This window comes from Schistocerca americana, chromosome 3 (assembly GCF_021461395.2).
Source record: "Schistocerca americana isolate TAMUIC-IGC-003095 chromosome 3, iqSchAmer2.1, whole genome shotgun sequence".
Lineage (NCBI taxonomy): Eukaryota > Metazoa > Arthropoda > Insecta > Orthoptera > Acrididae > Schistocerca > Schistocerca americana.
The window spans coordinates 549,280,375-549,297,574 of NC_060121.1; the positions used below are offsets into that span (position 1 = coordinate 549,280,375).

A 17,200-nucleotide genomic window follows, 5' to 3' on the forward strand; every position below is an offset into this window, starting at 1 on the left:
CTTAATAGTGGTGAGAGGTATCCAGCATTCACACATGACACCAGTCCAAAACATTACTGACCCTCCTCCCTGCCAGGGCTTCTGTACTGTTGTTTGTGATGGACTCCTGAATTGACCATGTAGACACATTTGCCTACAGTGTTGGTTAACACTGGTATCCAGTTGTCTCTAACAAGTCAACATGCAGTTCTCTTGCTTTCTCCCCTGGGTATCTATGAGCCAAAATTTGTAAAGAGGAGCCATTCACTGGTATTGTTGACCATTACACAAGTACTACAAGGTAGAGTGATCTTCAGTGTATTGCATTTCATGACAATGGTTAAATGTCTAAATGACACATGCTGGTGTGTGTGTTAATTCAATAGGAAATTTGGTGACAGACCTTCTTGCTGTAAAGTGACAATATGCGTATGGTCTACTTTTTAAAATGCCCTTTAAGGTGTCTTGACAGACTGAGCTGTGTACAAAATCCACACTGATCCATTCACAATCAGAGGCACAGCACATTCCGTTGGAATGTGCTGACAATGAAAATTAAGTTTTACTCCATTACGCAGACAGCTGTGTGTAGTTGTTTGTTGTGATCGAAGCAATACTGAAACACAAATCCTTGATCAAAAATCACAGACTGCACAAGTCATTAAAGTGACACAAAAATCTTTTTGGGCATCTTCAAATGAAAACTTAACAGAACTTATCAGAATATTATGTATCACACACATTAAAGATTATGCAGTTTTTCCATTCAAGGGTAGGCAATACTGATTATGTGAAAAAAATAGCCTCCAAGTCTTCATTACTAAAAAAAATGAGAAGCAAAGATTAGAAATTCAATGAGAAAGAAGTGGAGCACTCACTTACAAATTGTCATAACAATATGAGCAGGTGGCAATGAAACACAGCTATTTAACATTTAAAACTGAATGAGTAGTAGCTTTTATCAAAGTACCAACTTCCTTGAAAAAATTCCTGCATTAAATTTAATCTGTGTGAACACAAATAGTTTACAGTAATTTAATGATAATTAATAATTAATGTTATTTATAACAATTGCTTCTATTTGTTAGTGTGGAAATAGAATCATTTCAGATCTCTGTATGTTCTTATCAATGATGGGATATGGGGAACATTATGAATGAATGAATGGATATTTGGTCTGTTACGAGATGCTGACATTCATAGTATGCCAAAAGCTTCAGGGAACATAAAACTAAATTAAAAGAACCAAATGGAGCGCTCTCCCAGTGTGTGTAGTTAAATGGAGCACTCTTCTGAAGTGTGTGGTTAAATGGAGCACTGTGAACTTATCTGTGTATAAGAGTGGTTTTATAAGTCTGGTAAAAAAGCAAGAAAAACTGTTTTTTTTTTTTTTTTTATAAACAACTCACCTTACTTCTTGACATAGTCTCCATTGAGGGATAAACACTTAGTCCAGTAATCTTCCAGCTTTTTATCACATTCCAAAAACAGGTTCTATCAAACTCTCCAAAATACTCATTGACTGCAACTAACCATTCCCCATTTGATGAAAATTTCTTCCCTGTATCAAAGTATAAAATGGGAAGAAGTCACTTCAGGCCAAGTCTGTTGTATAGAGTCAATAAGGAACCAATTAAAAGCCCAATTTATCCACTTTCACCATTGTCATTGCTGAGGAGTGGGCTGGTGCATTATCCTGCTGAAAGAACAGTTTTTTGCATGCCAATTTGCTCTTTTTTCAGCCAACTCAAGTTTCAGATGACCTTACATGAAGGATAATAGTGTCCAGTTATGATCTTGCATTTTTCCAAGTAATCTATGAGGATTATTCCTTGGCAATCCCAAAAAACAGTGGTCATCACCTTACCAACTGACAAAATGGTCTTTGCCTTCTTCAGTGCGCTTTCACTAGCCATTGTCCATTGTTTTGACTGTTGTTCTGACTCTAATGTGCACTATAATGATGGATCCAGGTTTCATCAACAGACATAAATTGACACAAAAAATCTTGCAAATTGCAATTAAACATCACCAAATACTACGTTGAAATGTTGTGAAAGATGTGCTTATGGTTGACTGTGAGCAATTGCACCATCCACCTCACACAAAGCTTCTTCATAGTCAATTTCTGTGTGGGCTATAATGCTCTCACTCAGTTGAGATGCCTACAGTCTCAGCAATCTCACGAAGTTTTATTCAGTGGTCTTGCATTATCATATCATGGATTTTGTCAGTGGTTTCCTTTGTGGTGATCTCAGTTGGTTGGCTGTTGCATGCTTCATCTTCAATCCTTGTCTGGCCTTGTTTAAAATCATTAATCTAAAAGTAAATGGTCTTCAGTGACAGTGCTGAGTCTGCATGAACTTCATTTAGTTCTGTTTTGATTTGTGTGGTAGTTCAACTGTTTGAATGAAAATGTTTAATAATAACACGAAACTTGGTTTTCTCCAGTTTCAGTCACAGTTGACACACTGACCAATTCAGATGGAAGACAACAATGAACTGTATGCTGGACATTGTTGAAATGCTTTATACAATCCATGAAATAATTCAGCTTACCAACCATGAAGTCACAACAAAAATGTTTCATTCTTTCCTCGAAATTTTTCAGACTTAACTAACCACCATCGTAAGCCTAATGCATTTGTAGTCTAGCCAGCAAAGCAAAATTAGGGGAAAAACCATGTAGTCACAAATTTTTGTACAGTGGTAGAAGGGAGTGTCTTGAATAACATATAAAAAGTCCTGAGCGATCGGTTGCGAGAGTTGGGGTGGGAGGCATTTAAAGATCACTTTTTGAAGTCTTTCTTGAATAACTCAAAAACCACAGCTTCTAGCAAGAATGTTTCTCAGCACAAAATTAAACAACATTAAATTTCCAATGTAAGAGATTCTATTAATTTTTTCTCTAGAGCTAAGAGCTTCCGCATTGCAAGGGTGGAAAAATCACAGATTATTAAAAAATATTGTCTTAACAGAATAAAATAAATGTTTATTTTTAAATTAACTGGGTTAAATACAAATATTAAATGTATGTACAGTGTCAAGTGCAGGAGGCCATGTTAAGGAAAAAATTGTCTCCTAGGGGGAGGGGGGAGGGTGTTACAGGGCAGATGGGAGTGGAGGGCAGAAGCACAAGGGAAATCAGATTGTGGTCATGAATTTTCCTCCTTCAAACAATTGGTAACTGAAGAGTGAGCAGATGATTCCCCACTGCACCTATCCCACTGTGTCACAAGAAGTAAATACTGGGTCCTTCGTAAAGTTATACACACCTTATGAAATGAGGTGACACATTGTGCTGACTCGCCTGTGGAATGTTTATGAGTGATGTTTATTTTCAACAAAGTGCATGAACACTACATGTGATGCAGATATGAGTTACCAACAATAGTAATGAAAAAAATGTATGTGAGCAAAGTATACACGAATCTCTGCACACTGTTCTATACTGCTAGAGGGGATATTGCTTCTTAGTCATCCAGTGTGGCAGCTGTAGTTTGCTTCCAGCAAAGGCAACTTCCCCCATCTCAAGCACTGCTTGCTTTTCAGTTTACAGACTATATCTTGACAGCATTTCTTGTTCATTTCTCTTATGTGAAAACACAAAATAACTTCACTGAGAACATGTTTATATGATGGAATTATTTTCAGTTTATAAAATGATTACTTATTTGCAGTTACATTTTCTCAACATGTTGTCAGTTGGAACAGTGACCATTACCCTGACCATTACCCTTAAGAAATAACATATGTTTTAGCCTATAGCCCCAAGTCTGCCTACTAGCTACTGGTTTAGGTACACAGTACCATCGTAAGGCCTTCTACTGGTATGTAGTAGACACACTTGCTACAATAGGTGTGTCAAATAATTATGTGCAGATATTATATAGATTCTGTCCACATCCTTTCCTTGTATTATTAGTAACACATAATTACATTCCACATAGTGTTACTGGTAATGCACTTTGTGGGAAATAAACATTCTCCAGGTATGTCTGATCATTGTGTTGCCAGTGATCCATAAGGTGTGGTGTGTCAGTATAAATTTGTGAAACACCTTGTAGTTGCTTCTTGTGATGTAGTGCGGTAAATGGAGTGGCAAATCACCTGCGTGCTCTTCAGTTTGCAGAAGAATGGAGGAGAGAAATGCACGACCACAATCTGGCAACCTATCGTCTGTTGCCCATCTGCCCCCTCCACTGCTCCCCCCCCCCCCTCCCCAACCCTGCTTATCCTGATACATCCGCAGAACAAAATTTCTCCCTTCATATGATTCTGCTGCACTTAAATGTGGTACACATTTAATATTAGTTTCGAACTCACTTAATTTAAAAATAAAAATTGATTTTATACTATCAAAACATTATTTTTAATAACCTGAAGTTTTTCCACCCATGTAATGTGAAAACTGTTAGCCCTAGATCAAAAATAATAGGACCATTCTTGTTGGTAATTTAAGGTAGTTTAATTTTGTACTGAAAACAATTTCCCACCAAGCCATGGTTTCTGAGATATTCAAGAAAAACATAGCAAAATGATCTTTAAACCACCCCCACCCCAACACTCATACCCATTGCTAAGGATTTTTAGTATGTTTCATGGAACTCTCTCCTACCACTGTACAAAAATCTGTGACTACATGAAATTTTTCCACTAATCAATCTTTCTTTTTATCTTTGTCAACTGGGCTATCAAATAATTGTATTTGAAAATATATTTAACACAATAAATAAACCCCTTTGTAGGTACTCGTATATTTAAAAATATTGATTTATAGTCAATGAGCTGGAAACTGATTAATTTAAACTAAGATACAAAATCAAAGTACTGGAAAACTTTGTTGTAAAAGTATGTGTAAGCAATAAAAATATGGGTTTGTAAATAGACTGGCCATTCTTTTTTAAAGGTTCAGATAGCTGCGCTCATGCTAGAGCACCAGAATATTTTGCAGAATCAATATCATCTGATGAGGGGTTTTGGGGAACCCCTTGTGACAGCTGGACACAATACCTTTTAAATCTTTGTAATGATTCAGGGCCAAAAATAGAAATGGGAGAACATGTGCCTCTGAAGTAAGTGTGTGTCTTATTTTATTTTATTGTTTATCTTATTTTATTTTTGTTATTTAATTGTTTATTTATTTGCTGTGAAACGTGTCAACACCAAATATTTTGTACTTTCCTATGAAGAAAAAACTTGAAACAACAAATACGTGTAAACATAAAAAGCAGTCTGGCCAGGAATGATCTAACAATAACTGAGGAAGCACATTATGTTAATGGGTTACGAGAATGATGGGGAGGGATGTATAGAGTTTTGATATTGGTTTTTAAGTGCCTAACTGTTGAGGTCATTAGCCCTTTTATCTTTTTAACAGTTCTTCAGTAGTGATCATGATTGTCCCTAGGTCAAACTTCATTTCATAATGTAAGAGTAACACAAAATCTATGTGAATAACATGAAAATGAAGCAGTCAAGTAGCCAATATACTTACAATTCTAAAGCAGGTGAATGAAATGCTTTTCTGGAAATATGTTGAATGTGTAGTCCAGAGGGTCTCCAGGGGAGGAAGCATACCCCAAGGCTGAGTTCATTGCATAACTCAACAGATTCTTTACTCTTTTATTTACTCACACAAAATGCTGTCTAGATTTCATCCTTCCAGGAGACTTTTTTTGTTATTTTTGATCAATACGTTGACTTAATGTTGATAGCTGAAATTCTGTAAGACTGATCATGAAGAGGTATTGCTTGTAGTGTTGAAGTGCCACTCATCATTGCTGGATGGCTGCAACAATATTCTTGGGCCACTAGTCCCACCCCTCGCACTGTATTTTCAGGGATGCCTCTTATGCTGTCATCATTTTCAGTCTGGTACCTATCACAGATTTTGAGTCAAAGGCTGGCTAATTGGATCTTCTGTGTACCCAGCATGGAGAATTTTCTATAAGTTGCAGACTAAGGAGTGAGACCACGGTTGAGATATTTGGTTGCTACAGAGGGTGCCATGCATGTTCCATCGACATAGAGAGATCAGATTTAGTTACAGTCTGCAATGTCTACGATGTAGTATAGGCCAAGAGCTATGCTGAAATGTGTTGGCTTTCCAGTGTTAAGAGGGCAAATATTTAGGTCACTAAACAATCTGAAAAACTTTTGTCTTCTGTGGAACTGGATTATACAAACCCATAGTGGATAGTAGTTACTAAAATCCTAGAGTGGCAGGTGAGGAAGGTGATGTGGAGCTAGTTGCTGCTCTACTTTGCTTCATGATTCAGCAGGAGACAGATGATGCAGACAGTTATTTGACTATCAGTGACATGTGGACTGCAACACCTTTCAGGAGAGAGTTTAGCAGGACTTATTCACTAAAGAACTCCTATGTGTATGAACATTCAGACCCCTCTGGATCTTCTGTTGGCATTCACCCATGTTTTACAGTATGCAGTGAGGTTTATAAAGGATGCATGGTGATCTTCTGAAAATTGCATCCAATATGGTACAATGAAGACTGTAGGAAAATCTATGACCAGTTGCCAATCTTAACTAAGTGCTGATTATGTTTCTTACAGGCTCATTGAATTATCATTGTCTGAGACACCAAAGTAGGAGTGTGGTACATTTTTACCTCAGGAACTATGATGTACATGAATAAAGTTTAGAACATCTACATCTACATCTACATCTATACTCCGCGAGCCACCTTACGGTGTGTGGCGGAGGGTACTTATTGTACCACTATCTGATCCCCCCTTCCCTGTTCCATTCACGAATTGTGCGTGGGAAGAACGACTGCTTGTAAGTCTCCGTATTTGCTCTAATTTCTCGGATCTTTTCGTTGTGATCATTACGCGAGATATATGTGGGCGGTAGTAATATGTTGCCCATCTCTTCCCGGAATGTGCTCTCTCGTAATTTCGATAATAAACCTCTCCGTATTGCGTAACGCCTTTCTTGAAGTGTCCGCCACTGGAGCTTGTTCAGCATCTCCGTAACGCTCTCGCGCTGACTAAATGTCCCCATGACGAATCGCACTGCTTTTCGCTGGATCATGTCTATCTCTTCTATTAATCCAACCTGGTAAGGGTCCCATACTGATGAGCAATACTCAAGAATCGGACGAACAAGCGTTTTGTAAGCTACTTCTTTCGTCGATGAGTCACATTTTCTTAGAATTCTTCCTATGAATCTCAACCTGGCGCCTGCTTTTCCCACTATTTGTTTTATGTGATCATTCCACTTCAGATCGCTCCGGATAGTAACTCCTAAGTATTTTACGGTCGTTACCGCTTCCAATGATTTACCACCTATGGCATAATCGTACTGGAATGGATTTCTGCCCCTATGTATGCGCATTATATTACATTTATCTACGTTTAGGGAAAGCTGCCAGCTGTCGCACCATGCATTAATCCTCTGCAGGTCCTCCTGGAGTACGTACGAGTCTTCTGATGTTGCTACTTTCTTGTAGACAACCGTGTCATCTGCAAATAGCCTCACGGAGCTACCGATGTTGTCAACTAAGTCATTTATGTATATTGTAAACAATAAAGGTCCTATCACGCTTCCCTGCGGTACTCCCGAAATTACCTCTACATCTGCAGATTTTGAACCGTTAAGAATGACATGTTGTGTTCTTTCTTCTAGGAAATCCTGAATCCAATCACAAACCTGATCCGATATTCCGTAAGCTCGTATTTTTTTCACTAAACGTAAGTGCGGAACCGTATCAAACGCCTTCCTGAAGTCCAGGAATACGGCATCAATCTGCTCGCCAGTGTCTACGGCACTGTGAATTTCTTGGGCAAATAGGGCGAGCTGAGTTTCACATGATCTCTGTTTGCGGAATCCATGTTGGTTATGATGAAGGAGATTTGTATTATCTAAGAACATCATAATACGAGAACACAAAACATGTTCCATTATTCTACAACAGATTGACGTAAGCGAAATAGGCCTATAATTATTCGCGTCTGATTTATGACCCTTCTTGAAAATGGGAACGACCTGCGCTTTCTTCCAGTCGCTAGGTACTTTACGTTCTTCCAGCGATCTACAAAAAATTATATTCATTACTCCATATTAATATTATGCGAAGGAAAGTTGCTACTCACCATCTAGCAGAGATGCTGAGTCACAGACAGCCACAACAAAAAGATTCTCACAATTATAGCTTTCAACCGTTAAGGCCTTCATCAACAAAAACAGCCACACGCACGCACAAACACACACACCCACCCACACACACACACACACACACACACACACACACGCACACACACACACACACACACACACAAACTCATACAAATGCAATTCACTCACACGTGTGCATGTCTTTTGTTGACGAAGGCCTTAATGGCTGAAAACTATAAGTGAGTATCTTTTTGTTGTGCCTATCTGTGACTCAGCATCTCCACTATGTGGTGAGAAGCAACTTTCCTTCTCATTCCATTCTGGATTTTCCATTGTTTGATTATTCCATATTAAGGTTGTTTTTAGCACAAAAAGGGATGCGCAATGGTGTCACCAAAATATTTGATCACTTACCAGTGATACAAAATGTCTGACAGACAGAAAAGTTAAACTTGAAAACAAACTGAAAAATTTCTCCTTGACACCACTTTCTATTCCATAGAAGAATTTCTACTTTGATTATGTGTAAAATGGTGGATAGGAATTACTAACTCATAACAGTACTTGTAAATGGTCAACTTGTAACTCTACACTGAGGTGGCAAAAGTCATGAGATGCATCCTAATATCGTGTCTGACCCTTTTTTGCCTGGTGTAGTGCAGCATCTCGACATGGCATGGACACAATGAGTCACTGAAAGCCCCTGCAAAAATTTTGATCCATGCTGCCTCTATACCCATCCATAACTGTGGAGGTGTTGTGGGTGTAGGATATTGTGCATGTACTGACCTCTCAATTGTGTCCCATAAATGTTTGATTGGATTCAGGTCGGGTGATATAGCTGGCCAGATCATTCACTCAAATTCCCCAAGATTTTCTTCAAAAACAGTTGTGAACAATTGTGCCCTGGTAACATGATGCATTGTCATCCATAAAAATTCCATTGTTGTTTGGGAACATCAAGACCACAAATGGCTGAAAATTGTCTCCAAGAAGCTGCTTATAACCATTTCCAGTCAATGATAAGTTCATTTTGACCAGAGGACTCAGTCAATTCCTTGTAAACACAGCCCACATGATTATGGAGCCACCACCGCTTGCACAGTGCCTTGTTGACAACTTGTGTCCATGGCTTCATGGGTTCTGCACCATACTGGAACCTTACCACAGCTCTTACCAACTGAAACTCAGATTCATCTAACCAGGCAATAGTTTTCCAGTCATCTAGGGCCCAAACTGCATGGTCACAAGCCCAGGAGAAGCACTGCAGATGGTGTTGAGCCATTAGCAAAGGCTCTAACATCAATTGTCTGCTGCTGTAGCCCAATAACACACTGTCTTAATGGACACATTTGTCACATGAACCAAATTAATTTCTGTAGTTATTTCATGCAGTGTTCTTTGTCTATTGGCACTGACAACTCTAGGCAATGCAGCTGCTCTCTGTTGTTAAGTGAAGACCTACAGCCACTCTTTTGTCCATGGTGAGAGGTGATGGCTGAAATTTGGTATTCTCGGCATGCTCTTGACACTTTGGGTCTCAGAATACTGAATTCCCTAACCATTTACAATACAGAATGTACTATGCATCTAGCTCCAACTACCATTCCACATTCATGGTCTGTTGATTCCCATTGTGCAGCGATATTCACTTTGGAAACCTTTTCATGTGAACCACCAGAGTGCAAATGACAGCTCTGCCATTGCACTGTCCTTTTATCCATTGTGTACATGATACTACTGCCATCTACATATGTGCATCACTGTCCCATCACTCCTGTCACATCAGTGTATTTAAATATGAATGTTTAATGTGCATGCAAAATGACTCACAAGGGGAAGGCCTCAGACACAGCCAACCAATTCGGCTCAGATTTCGAAAGTTGCTTGTGTACAATCTAAAATGAAAGACTATAAAATACTTTGGCTCAACACCCTCCCGTCTTTGAGAAAATCACCGCTAAAGGTTATGGTGAGCAATTGACTCAAAATTGGCAGAATCAATAGATAATTGTATGTAGAGCATTTTTCATCTTCAGTTATGGGGTCCACAAATGCATACCTTTCCAGAAATCAAGGAAAGAAACTTTTACAATCGCCACTTATGTACTCGCATGGTAAACGCTTTTCGCTGAGAGCACCGATAGCTGCCGGCATGTAGCTCAGCGTGTTTGGCCCGAGGAGTGGCTGCCCTTTGTAATAAAAACAACTGAGTTAATGGATCAATGACAAACTTGAACAAGCATCATTAGACGTCTGCTCCAAACAAATACAATGACCAATAATGAACAAAATGAGATTTAAAAAAAAAATGCAATGGCCAAGGTAATTGGCTGGGAAGTGGAGAATTCGGGTTTGAATCTCAAGGAAACCTAGCAGATGTTATTCTTCTCATTTCTATTTTTTCATATCTCAATTGATATGAATAGGAGGGTTAATAAGGTAAGTAGATCAATAAATAATGATAAAAAGATAGGCAAATAAACTACTCAAACCTCTTGGGATAGTAAACAACTAAAATGTTACTCCTGGTCACTTTACAATGGCTCTTCTAGTCACTGTTACGTGTCCTCACTTTTCTTTGAACTGCTAGATGGATGGTACTTGTCATATAAACATTCAAAACAAATACACTCATGGCACCAAGGACATCTAATGAATGCATTCTTTTGACAGCTACACTGTTCCTTTTGAAGAGTCGGCAGAAAAATAACTTGGTTTACATTTTAAAATATGTCTTTCTCGGGAATTAATTTTGTTGCATACCATGCATACAATATCATTGCCTGAAAAATCGGTGCTGAAAGTTACTTATGAATAATGCTGTGAATAGTTATTGCATCCATATGGTAGTCCAATTTCCACTAGGTTCCCAGAAGCACACTGTAATTCTGAAGCCTCAAAATAAAGTTTTTAACCTGGCGATAGAAATATACATCACATGGCTGGCACACAGTGTGCAGTTTGGCAGTATTACTTTTACTGTGCACATCAGTTTTTCCTCATCATCTATAAACATGTTGTCATACATTAGAATATTACTTTGTCCACCCCAGGAATCCAATATTAGACAAAACTTGTTATCACCAATGTATGATTTTAACACATTCTCAAGGAACATTCTGTAAAATGCATTTGTCAATTTCCCAGATCTGGAGTAAGTAATGTAAACATTTTTCAATGAGTTGATATTTGTCATATCTTGTACCTCCTTTAACAATATCATTCTCCCACAATTTTAGGCCCTTCTTCCTTTTCAGGGCTGTTGTTGCTCCATGCTTTTGCAGTGTTTATTTCTTGTAATTTGGATGGTTCATGGCTAGCGCTACTGCCTTTACTTTTACTTAAAGGGGTATAGCGCCATAGTTCAGTCACTGAATAATTGGTCCGTAATACTTTTCTGGAACAGATGAAGCACAGATTGCCTGTGACATGCACATTTCCAAAGTGTTATGACTATTTTGTGATTCACTAGTTGCGACACATTCCACTGAATCACCTTCTGATTCGCTTTCATGGTATAGTTCTTTAGTATCAACAAAAGTCATGTCATTTGTCAGCTCCAAAAATCACTCAACGATAGCCGCTCCTATCAATCTGGAACACCAAGAAACATAACTGCCTGCTTCCAGTAGTGCATTGATAATACATCTGTGTTGCAACACTTTTACAAACCAAAACACAGCATCAGTAACTACCCTCATGCTGTCATCTATAACAGGCTCCTAAGTATACATTTCAGTGCTGGTCCTCCATTATTCAGGTTATGCAACTGAAACATATGACACAACATACAATAACTAGTTACTATGGCATAAACAGAAAAACTAATTACTACAAACTACATACAGTGCAAGTTATATGTTAATTGCAGAAGATCACTGTATTCTTTCACAAAACATATTTTATTTGGTGGATTAATGATGAAAAATCATTACATGTATCCTCAAGGTTTGCTGCATCCTAGTGACAGAAAACAACACTTTCTGACTGACCACTGTAAGGTTCACTACTATATGATGAACAGACAACTGGGACAACATAACTCTCCCCATGTGCATTTCGTCCCATGCCTCACTGTAAATAAGCATCGTGAGGTTGGCTATCTATGTTCCCTCATGAGAAATTCACACCACTCTTACTCAGAGTTGTTTTCATGTGACAAGGCATAAAAGTTTGGTTCAAATGGCTCTGAGCACTATGGGACTCAACTGCTGTGGTCATAAGGCCCCTAGAACTTAGAACTACTTAAACCTAACTAACCTAAGGACAGCACACAACACCCAGCCATCACGAGGCAGAGAAAATCCCTGACCCCGCCGGGAATCGAACCCGGGAACCCGGGCGTGGGAAGCGAGAACGCTACCGCACGACCACGAGATGCGGGCCATAAAAGTTTAATTCCTTACTAATTCACATCGTTTTGGAAATTAGCTTGCCTACCTTATTACTATTATTATTCCATATTAAGTTGTGTACCTTATTAACCCTCCTATCTCTACACATTCTGTTACAAAAAACTACAATTTAAAAAAATGAAAACCACACAGTTTCCTCGAGGTTCGAACCTGAGTTCTCCGCTTCCCAGCCAGTTACCTTGGCCATTGCACTATTGGCACCCTTTTTTTTCTGATCTCATTTTGTTCATTAATATTTGTTGCATTTGTCTGGGGTGGACATCCCATGACACCTGGTCAAGTTCATTTTTGATCTGTTCACTCATTTTTTTATTACAGAGGGCAGTTAACTCTCTGACCAAACACGCTGAGCTATCACACCAGCATGCTCTTGGTGAAAAGCGTTTCACATGTGGCTACACTTGTGGCAGTTGTAAAAGTTTCTTTCCTCAATTTCTGGAAAAGTATGCATTTTTGGACCTCATACCTGATGACAAAAAATGTTATATTTACAATTATCTATTGATAATTTTGAGTCGATTGCCCATTATAACCTTTAGTGGTGATTTTCTCAAAAACAGGAGGGTGTTGAGCCAAAATATCTTAAGAGTCCTTCATTTTAGGTTGTACACAAGTGACCTGCCAAATTTGAGCAGGATTGGTTGGCCATGTCTGAGGCCTTCCTCTTGTCAGTCCACATCATTACAGTTAATTGCACATATGATCCACTGGACATGAAACTAACTAATAAACTCAAGTTCTTATGTCTTACTTTGATAGTTATGGAGAGGTGTAAGATTTTCTGGTTATTCTTGACATTCTTCCCAGCCAAGTTCCATTCTCAGTAGTTCTAATTAAGAGTCAGCAGCCTGACAGTATGTAAGTTTTGCTATCTGTTGGTATATGCCCACCTTACTTTCTATCTTTAGACATAGTTTTATCAATAGATGTATTATTTATTTTCGTTTTGATGGGAGGTTCATAATTTGCTTGCGCTTTGTTACCAGACTATTTGGTCTGTTTCCATAAAAGGGGAACTGAGTTCCTCAGTGAGTGTACATTCGTAGGTGCACTAGCAAGAACAAGTGTTGGAACTGATTCCAGGAGGGTCTATCTGTAACTGCATATGAGATTCATCTCATTGTTTGTGTTTCTTGTATTTTTCATTCATCAAGGTTAACAGAACTTTCTCTGCCCACACAGTGTGATTCCTCAAACAGTTTACACAAACACTTGGTGACATATGAGGGCATGCTGAATATTAATACCTCCTAATTTATTACTCTGTTGCCAATAGTGGTTGCATATTACTTGGCCGACGTTCCTACTTTACCGTCGCTAGTTGCAATCCTCTGCAGCTAGAGGGCACTTCATTGTAACATGTAATATGGCAGTGTGTAAAATAAATGTACTTTTATGTGGGAAGCAGCCCCTCAGAAAACTGAAAGCTAGAATTTGAAGAATTCATCCACACATGGAGCACCCTGTTCTTCAACATGTCAGTGCTGGACCGCATATGAGCACTGTGACATCTGCAACAATCTGAGATCTTGCGTTCACTCAGCCATCCTCCAAAGAGTACCAACTTGGACCCATCCAATTTTTCTCTGTTTCCAAAAATGAAGGAACATCTTCAAGGGTTCTCTTTGATAGTAATGAAGCAGTGCAAGATGAGATGAGTTTGTGGCTCCATCAACAAAGTCAAACATTCTACAGTGATGGTATCAAGAAACTGGTTTCTTATTGGGAGATATGTGCTCATCACCAGGGTGACTAGTTGAAAAATAAATATATAGACATGATGAATAAAGATGTAGAATATTAATAAAGTTTGTTTTACTTGAAAATCTTTTAAATAGTTTTCACGTAGCAAATTTAGAGGCATTAGTTTTCAGTGTGCCCTCATACAATGTATGCTTTTTTTCTGGGTAGCATGAGCACTGTTGCTTCAGATTTTCCGGCTGTAGTAAGAAGGTCTCCTACTGCTGAGTTGCAGTTCAATGTGTTAGTGATGTACGGTCATATTCTGATTTAATGTAATCCAGTAGCACAAGGGATGTAATTTAGGGGTGGCAAAAACCGACTGGTTAACCTTTTAAGTGGGTAGTTTGCACGCGCGTGGCTCTTCCACAGTGGGTAATATACACCAGCGCGCCCGCTCGTGGTGGTGCTGTGCACTGTTCTCACGTTTTCCTTCGCGTTTTCATTGTTGAATTTAAATTGATATTGGGTGGAAATGAATAAAATATATTGCAGAAGTTAACAAAACTATATTTTCACAATATTACATATCATTTTCAGTGTGAAACATTTTAAAACAAGTTGCTGCACACAAGGAAACTTTGCATTCTGCGCACCAGTATGAAGTCTCTTTGCGAAGGCCTTTTCTCATACACACCACACACCTCCTTGTTGGTCTTTTCTTCATTGTGGGTGGCAGAAGGTCTGGAAAATGCCTGGCTGGCTGTAAGGCGTGTTGCTTTTGGTGTACGAGGTGGGCGTCCTACTGATGTCCCTTGGTGTGGTGAAGATATGGTCAACTGTTCACCAAGACTAATCAGTAAGCTCATTCTACTTTGTTCACCACCATGCTTCTTGTACAGAAAGTATGCATTGTAGCATGCAATGTCCAACAAGTTGCGGAAAAGCTTCTGATAGTATTTTTTCAGCCTGCTTCTGGCCTTCTGGTAGCTTTGTAACTGAGGATTGCACCTCATATTCTTGTTGTAGTCAACGACAACTTGTGGCTTTTTAACGATTCCCTTCTTCGAGTTTACATTTACAAATGTATCATCATGGAAGGTGCTGACTATAACAATGTCTCTTTTGTCTTTCCATTTCATTACCATCTGCTTGCCTTTGTACCCTGTTGTGTACTCCCCTTTCTTCAGTATTTCCTTTTTTACAAAGTCAGGGAACCCCTTCCTGTCTTGCTGCATTGTGCCGACATCGGTGTTACTGCTGGTTAGTTTGTCCACCAAATCTCTACTGGTGTGCCAGTTGTGAAGGTAAATACAGAGCCCTTTTCCGAGTAGATCATGTGCAAGCTCCAAAACAATTCGAGAGGTTATTTTTTCGTCTGGATAGTGGCTACATAATTAGTGTCCTTTCCAGTGTAAACAATAAAGTCCCATACATACCTGGAACTGCTTTCACAGAGTTCGTACAATTTGATGCCAAATCTGCTATGCTTTGATGGAATATATTTCTGCCATCCAAGCCGTCCTTTCCAGAGCAACAATGATTCATCAACGGTGATGTTCCTTTCTGGCATGTACACTGATCTGAATTTATGTCACAGATGCTCCATAATGGAGTGAATTTTGAATAGTTTTCTGCTGATAGTGCCTAGTGGATCATATGAGGTATTGTCAGCAAAGTGGAGGAATTTCAATAGAAGATGAAACCACTTTTCACTCATCACTTTCCTGAAGAAAGGTGTGTCAACTTATTCCCTCTTTGAAAAGTACATTTTGTGGTCTGGTTTGTGAAGAATTCCTTGAAGTACAAGCATTCCAATAAGTGTTTTTACCTCATCACGTGTAGTATTCTGCCAACTGTGAACTCTGGAGAGTGCGGCTAAATTGGGATGAGAAGTTATGAACTGTTCTGCATATGAGTTCGTCTGTTCAGCTATCATTGTGCACAAAGCATCATCCACAAAACACATAAAACGACTCATCACATCGTTTGGTTTTAGAGGCATAACTGTACCACTATCACCACTGAACAAATATTGAATACGAACTGAACTAGCATGCACAAATTCACTAGGTACCGTCTGCTGCAGTAGTGTCTCATCGTCAGATGTTTCTGAATCGAAGTCACTTTCACTATTCTCAACATCTATATCTTGAAAACTTTCAGAACTATCACTGAAATTATTGTCACTTTCTAAAAGCAGCTTCTCAATCTCCAAATCTGATAAACGACTTCTTTTCACCATTGCAAAAGATCACTCACTAACGCTGCAGTAAACACATACGACAAAGGCGCGCTTTTGCGGCTGCTTCACAGGACGCATTTTCTCAACGCACGCTCGGGTGGACAATGTTATAACTAGCCTAGAACACGCTGTGTTGCATGACAAGAGCTTCCATCTAGTGGACGAAGCTCAACTAATACCACAGTGTCAATAGCAGGCCGATAACTCATCATTCCCACTAGCTACTAGCCACAGAACGCAGTGGACAGATATATCCGTCCACTGTGCAATAGCAGAGCATGGACAGATATATCCATCATGCCCACTTAAAAGGTTAAAATTGACATATGTATTTTATTTCTGAATAACCAGAATTTTTTAGTATTTGTTTGGTCTCAGTTATAACAGGTGTTTTTTTTAATTTTTTTACTAATAACCAAGAAAAGAAACCAAAATATCAATTAGCTAATTAGCTTAGTTTTAAATAAGCCTTTTTTAAAAAATAAGTAATTTTTATATGTAAAATTTGCCTTATTTTGAAGCATTGTGTTATTACAGAAAATGAGAAAAGCAATCAGTGCTATTTTAATGACAATGCCAACAGAAATGAGCAACAAGCATATGCATAAGGATTGGTTGAGCATTGCTGAGACAATAATGTCCCTGTTGTGTGTGTCATGATACACATGTACGTGCAGTGTGTAAGGCTTGTTCCCATCTGGTCTATATGGTAGTTTCTTACTGTTGTCAGCTGACATCT

General features: G+C 38.8%; 1 protein-coding gene across 1 annotated transcript in view; it reads left to right on the forward strand.

The window, feature by feature from the left end:
- Positions 1-5,058, forward strand: part of LOC124606217 (inactive pancreatic lipase-related protein 1-like) — a 69,872-nt gene extending 64,814 nt beyond the window's left edge. The window contains exon 5 of the mRNA XM_047138191.1: positions 4,889-5,058. Within this exon, the coding sequence (XP_046994147.1) occupies positions 4,889-5,058 (170 nt within the window). The remainder of the gene's footprint in view (positions 1-4,888) is intronic.
- The last annotated feature ends 12,142 nt before the right edge of the window (positions 5,059-17,200 follow it).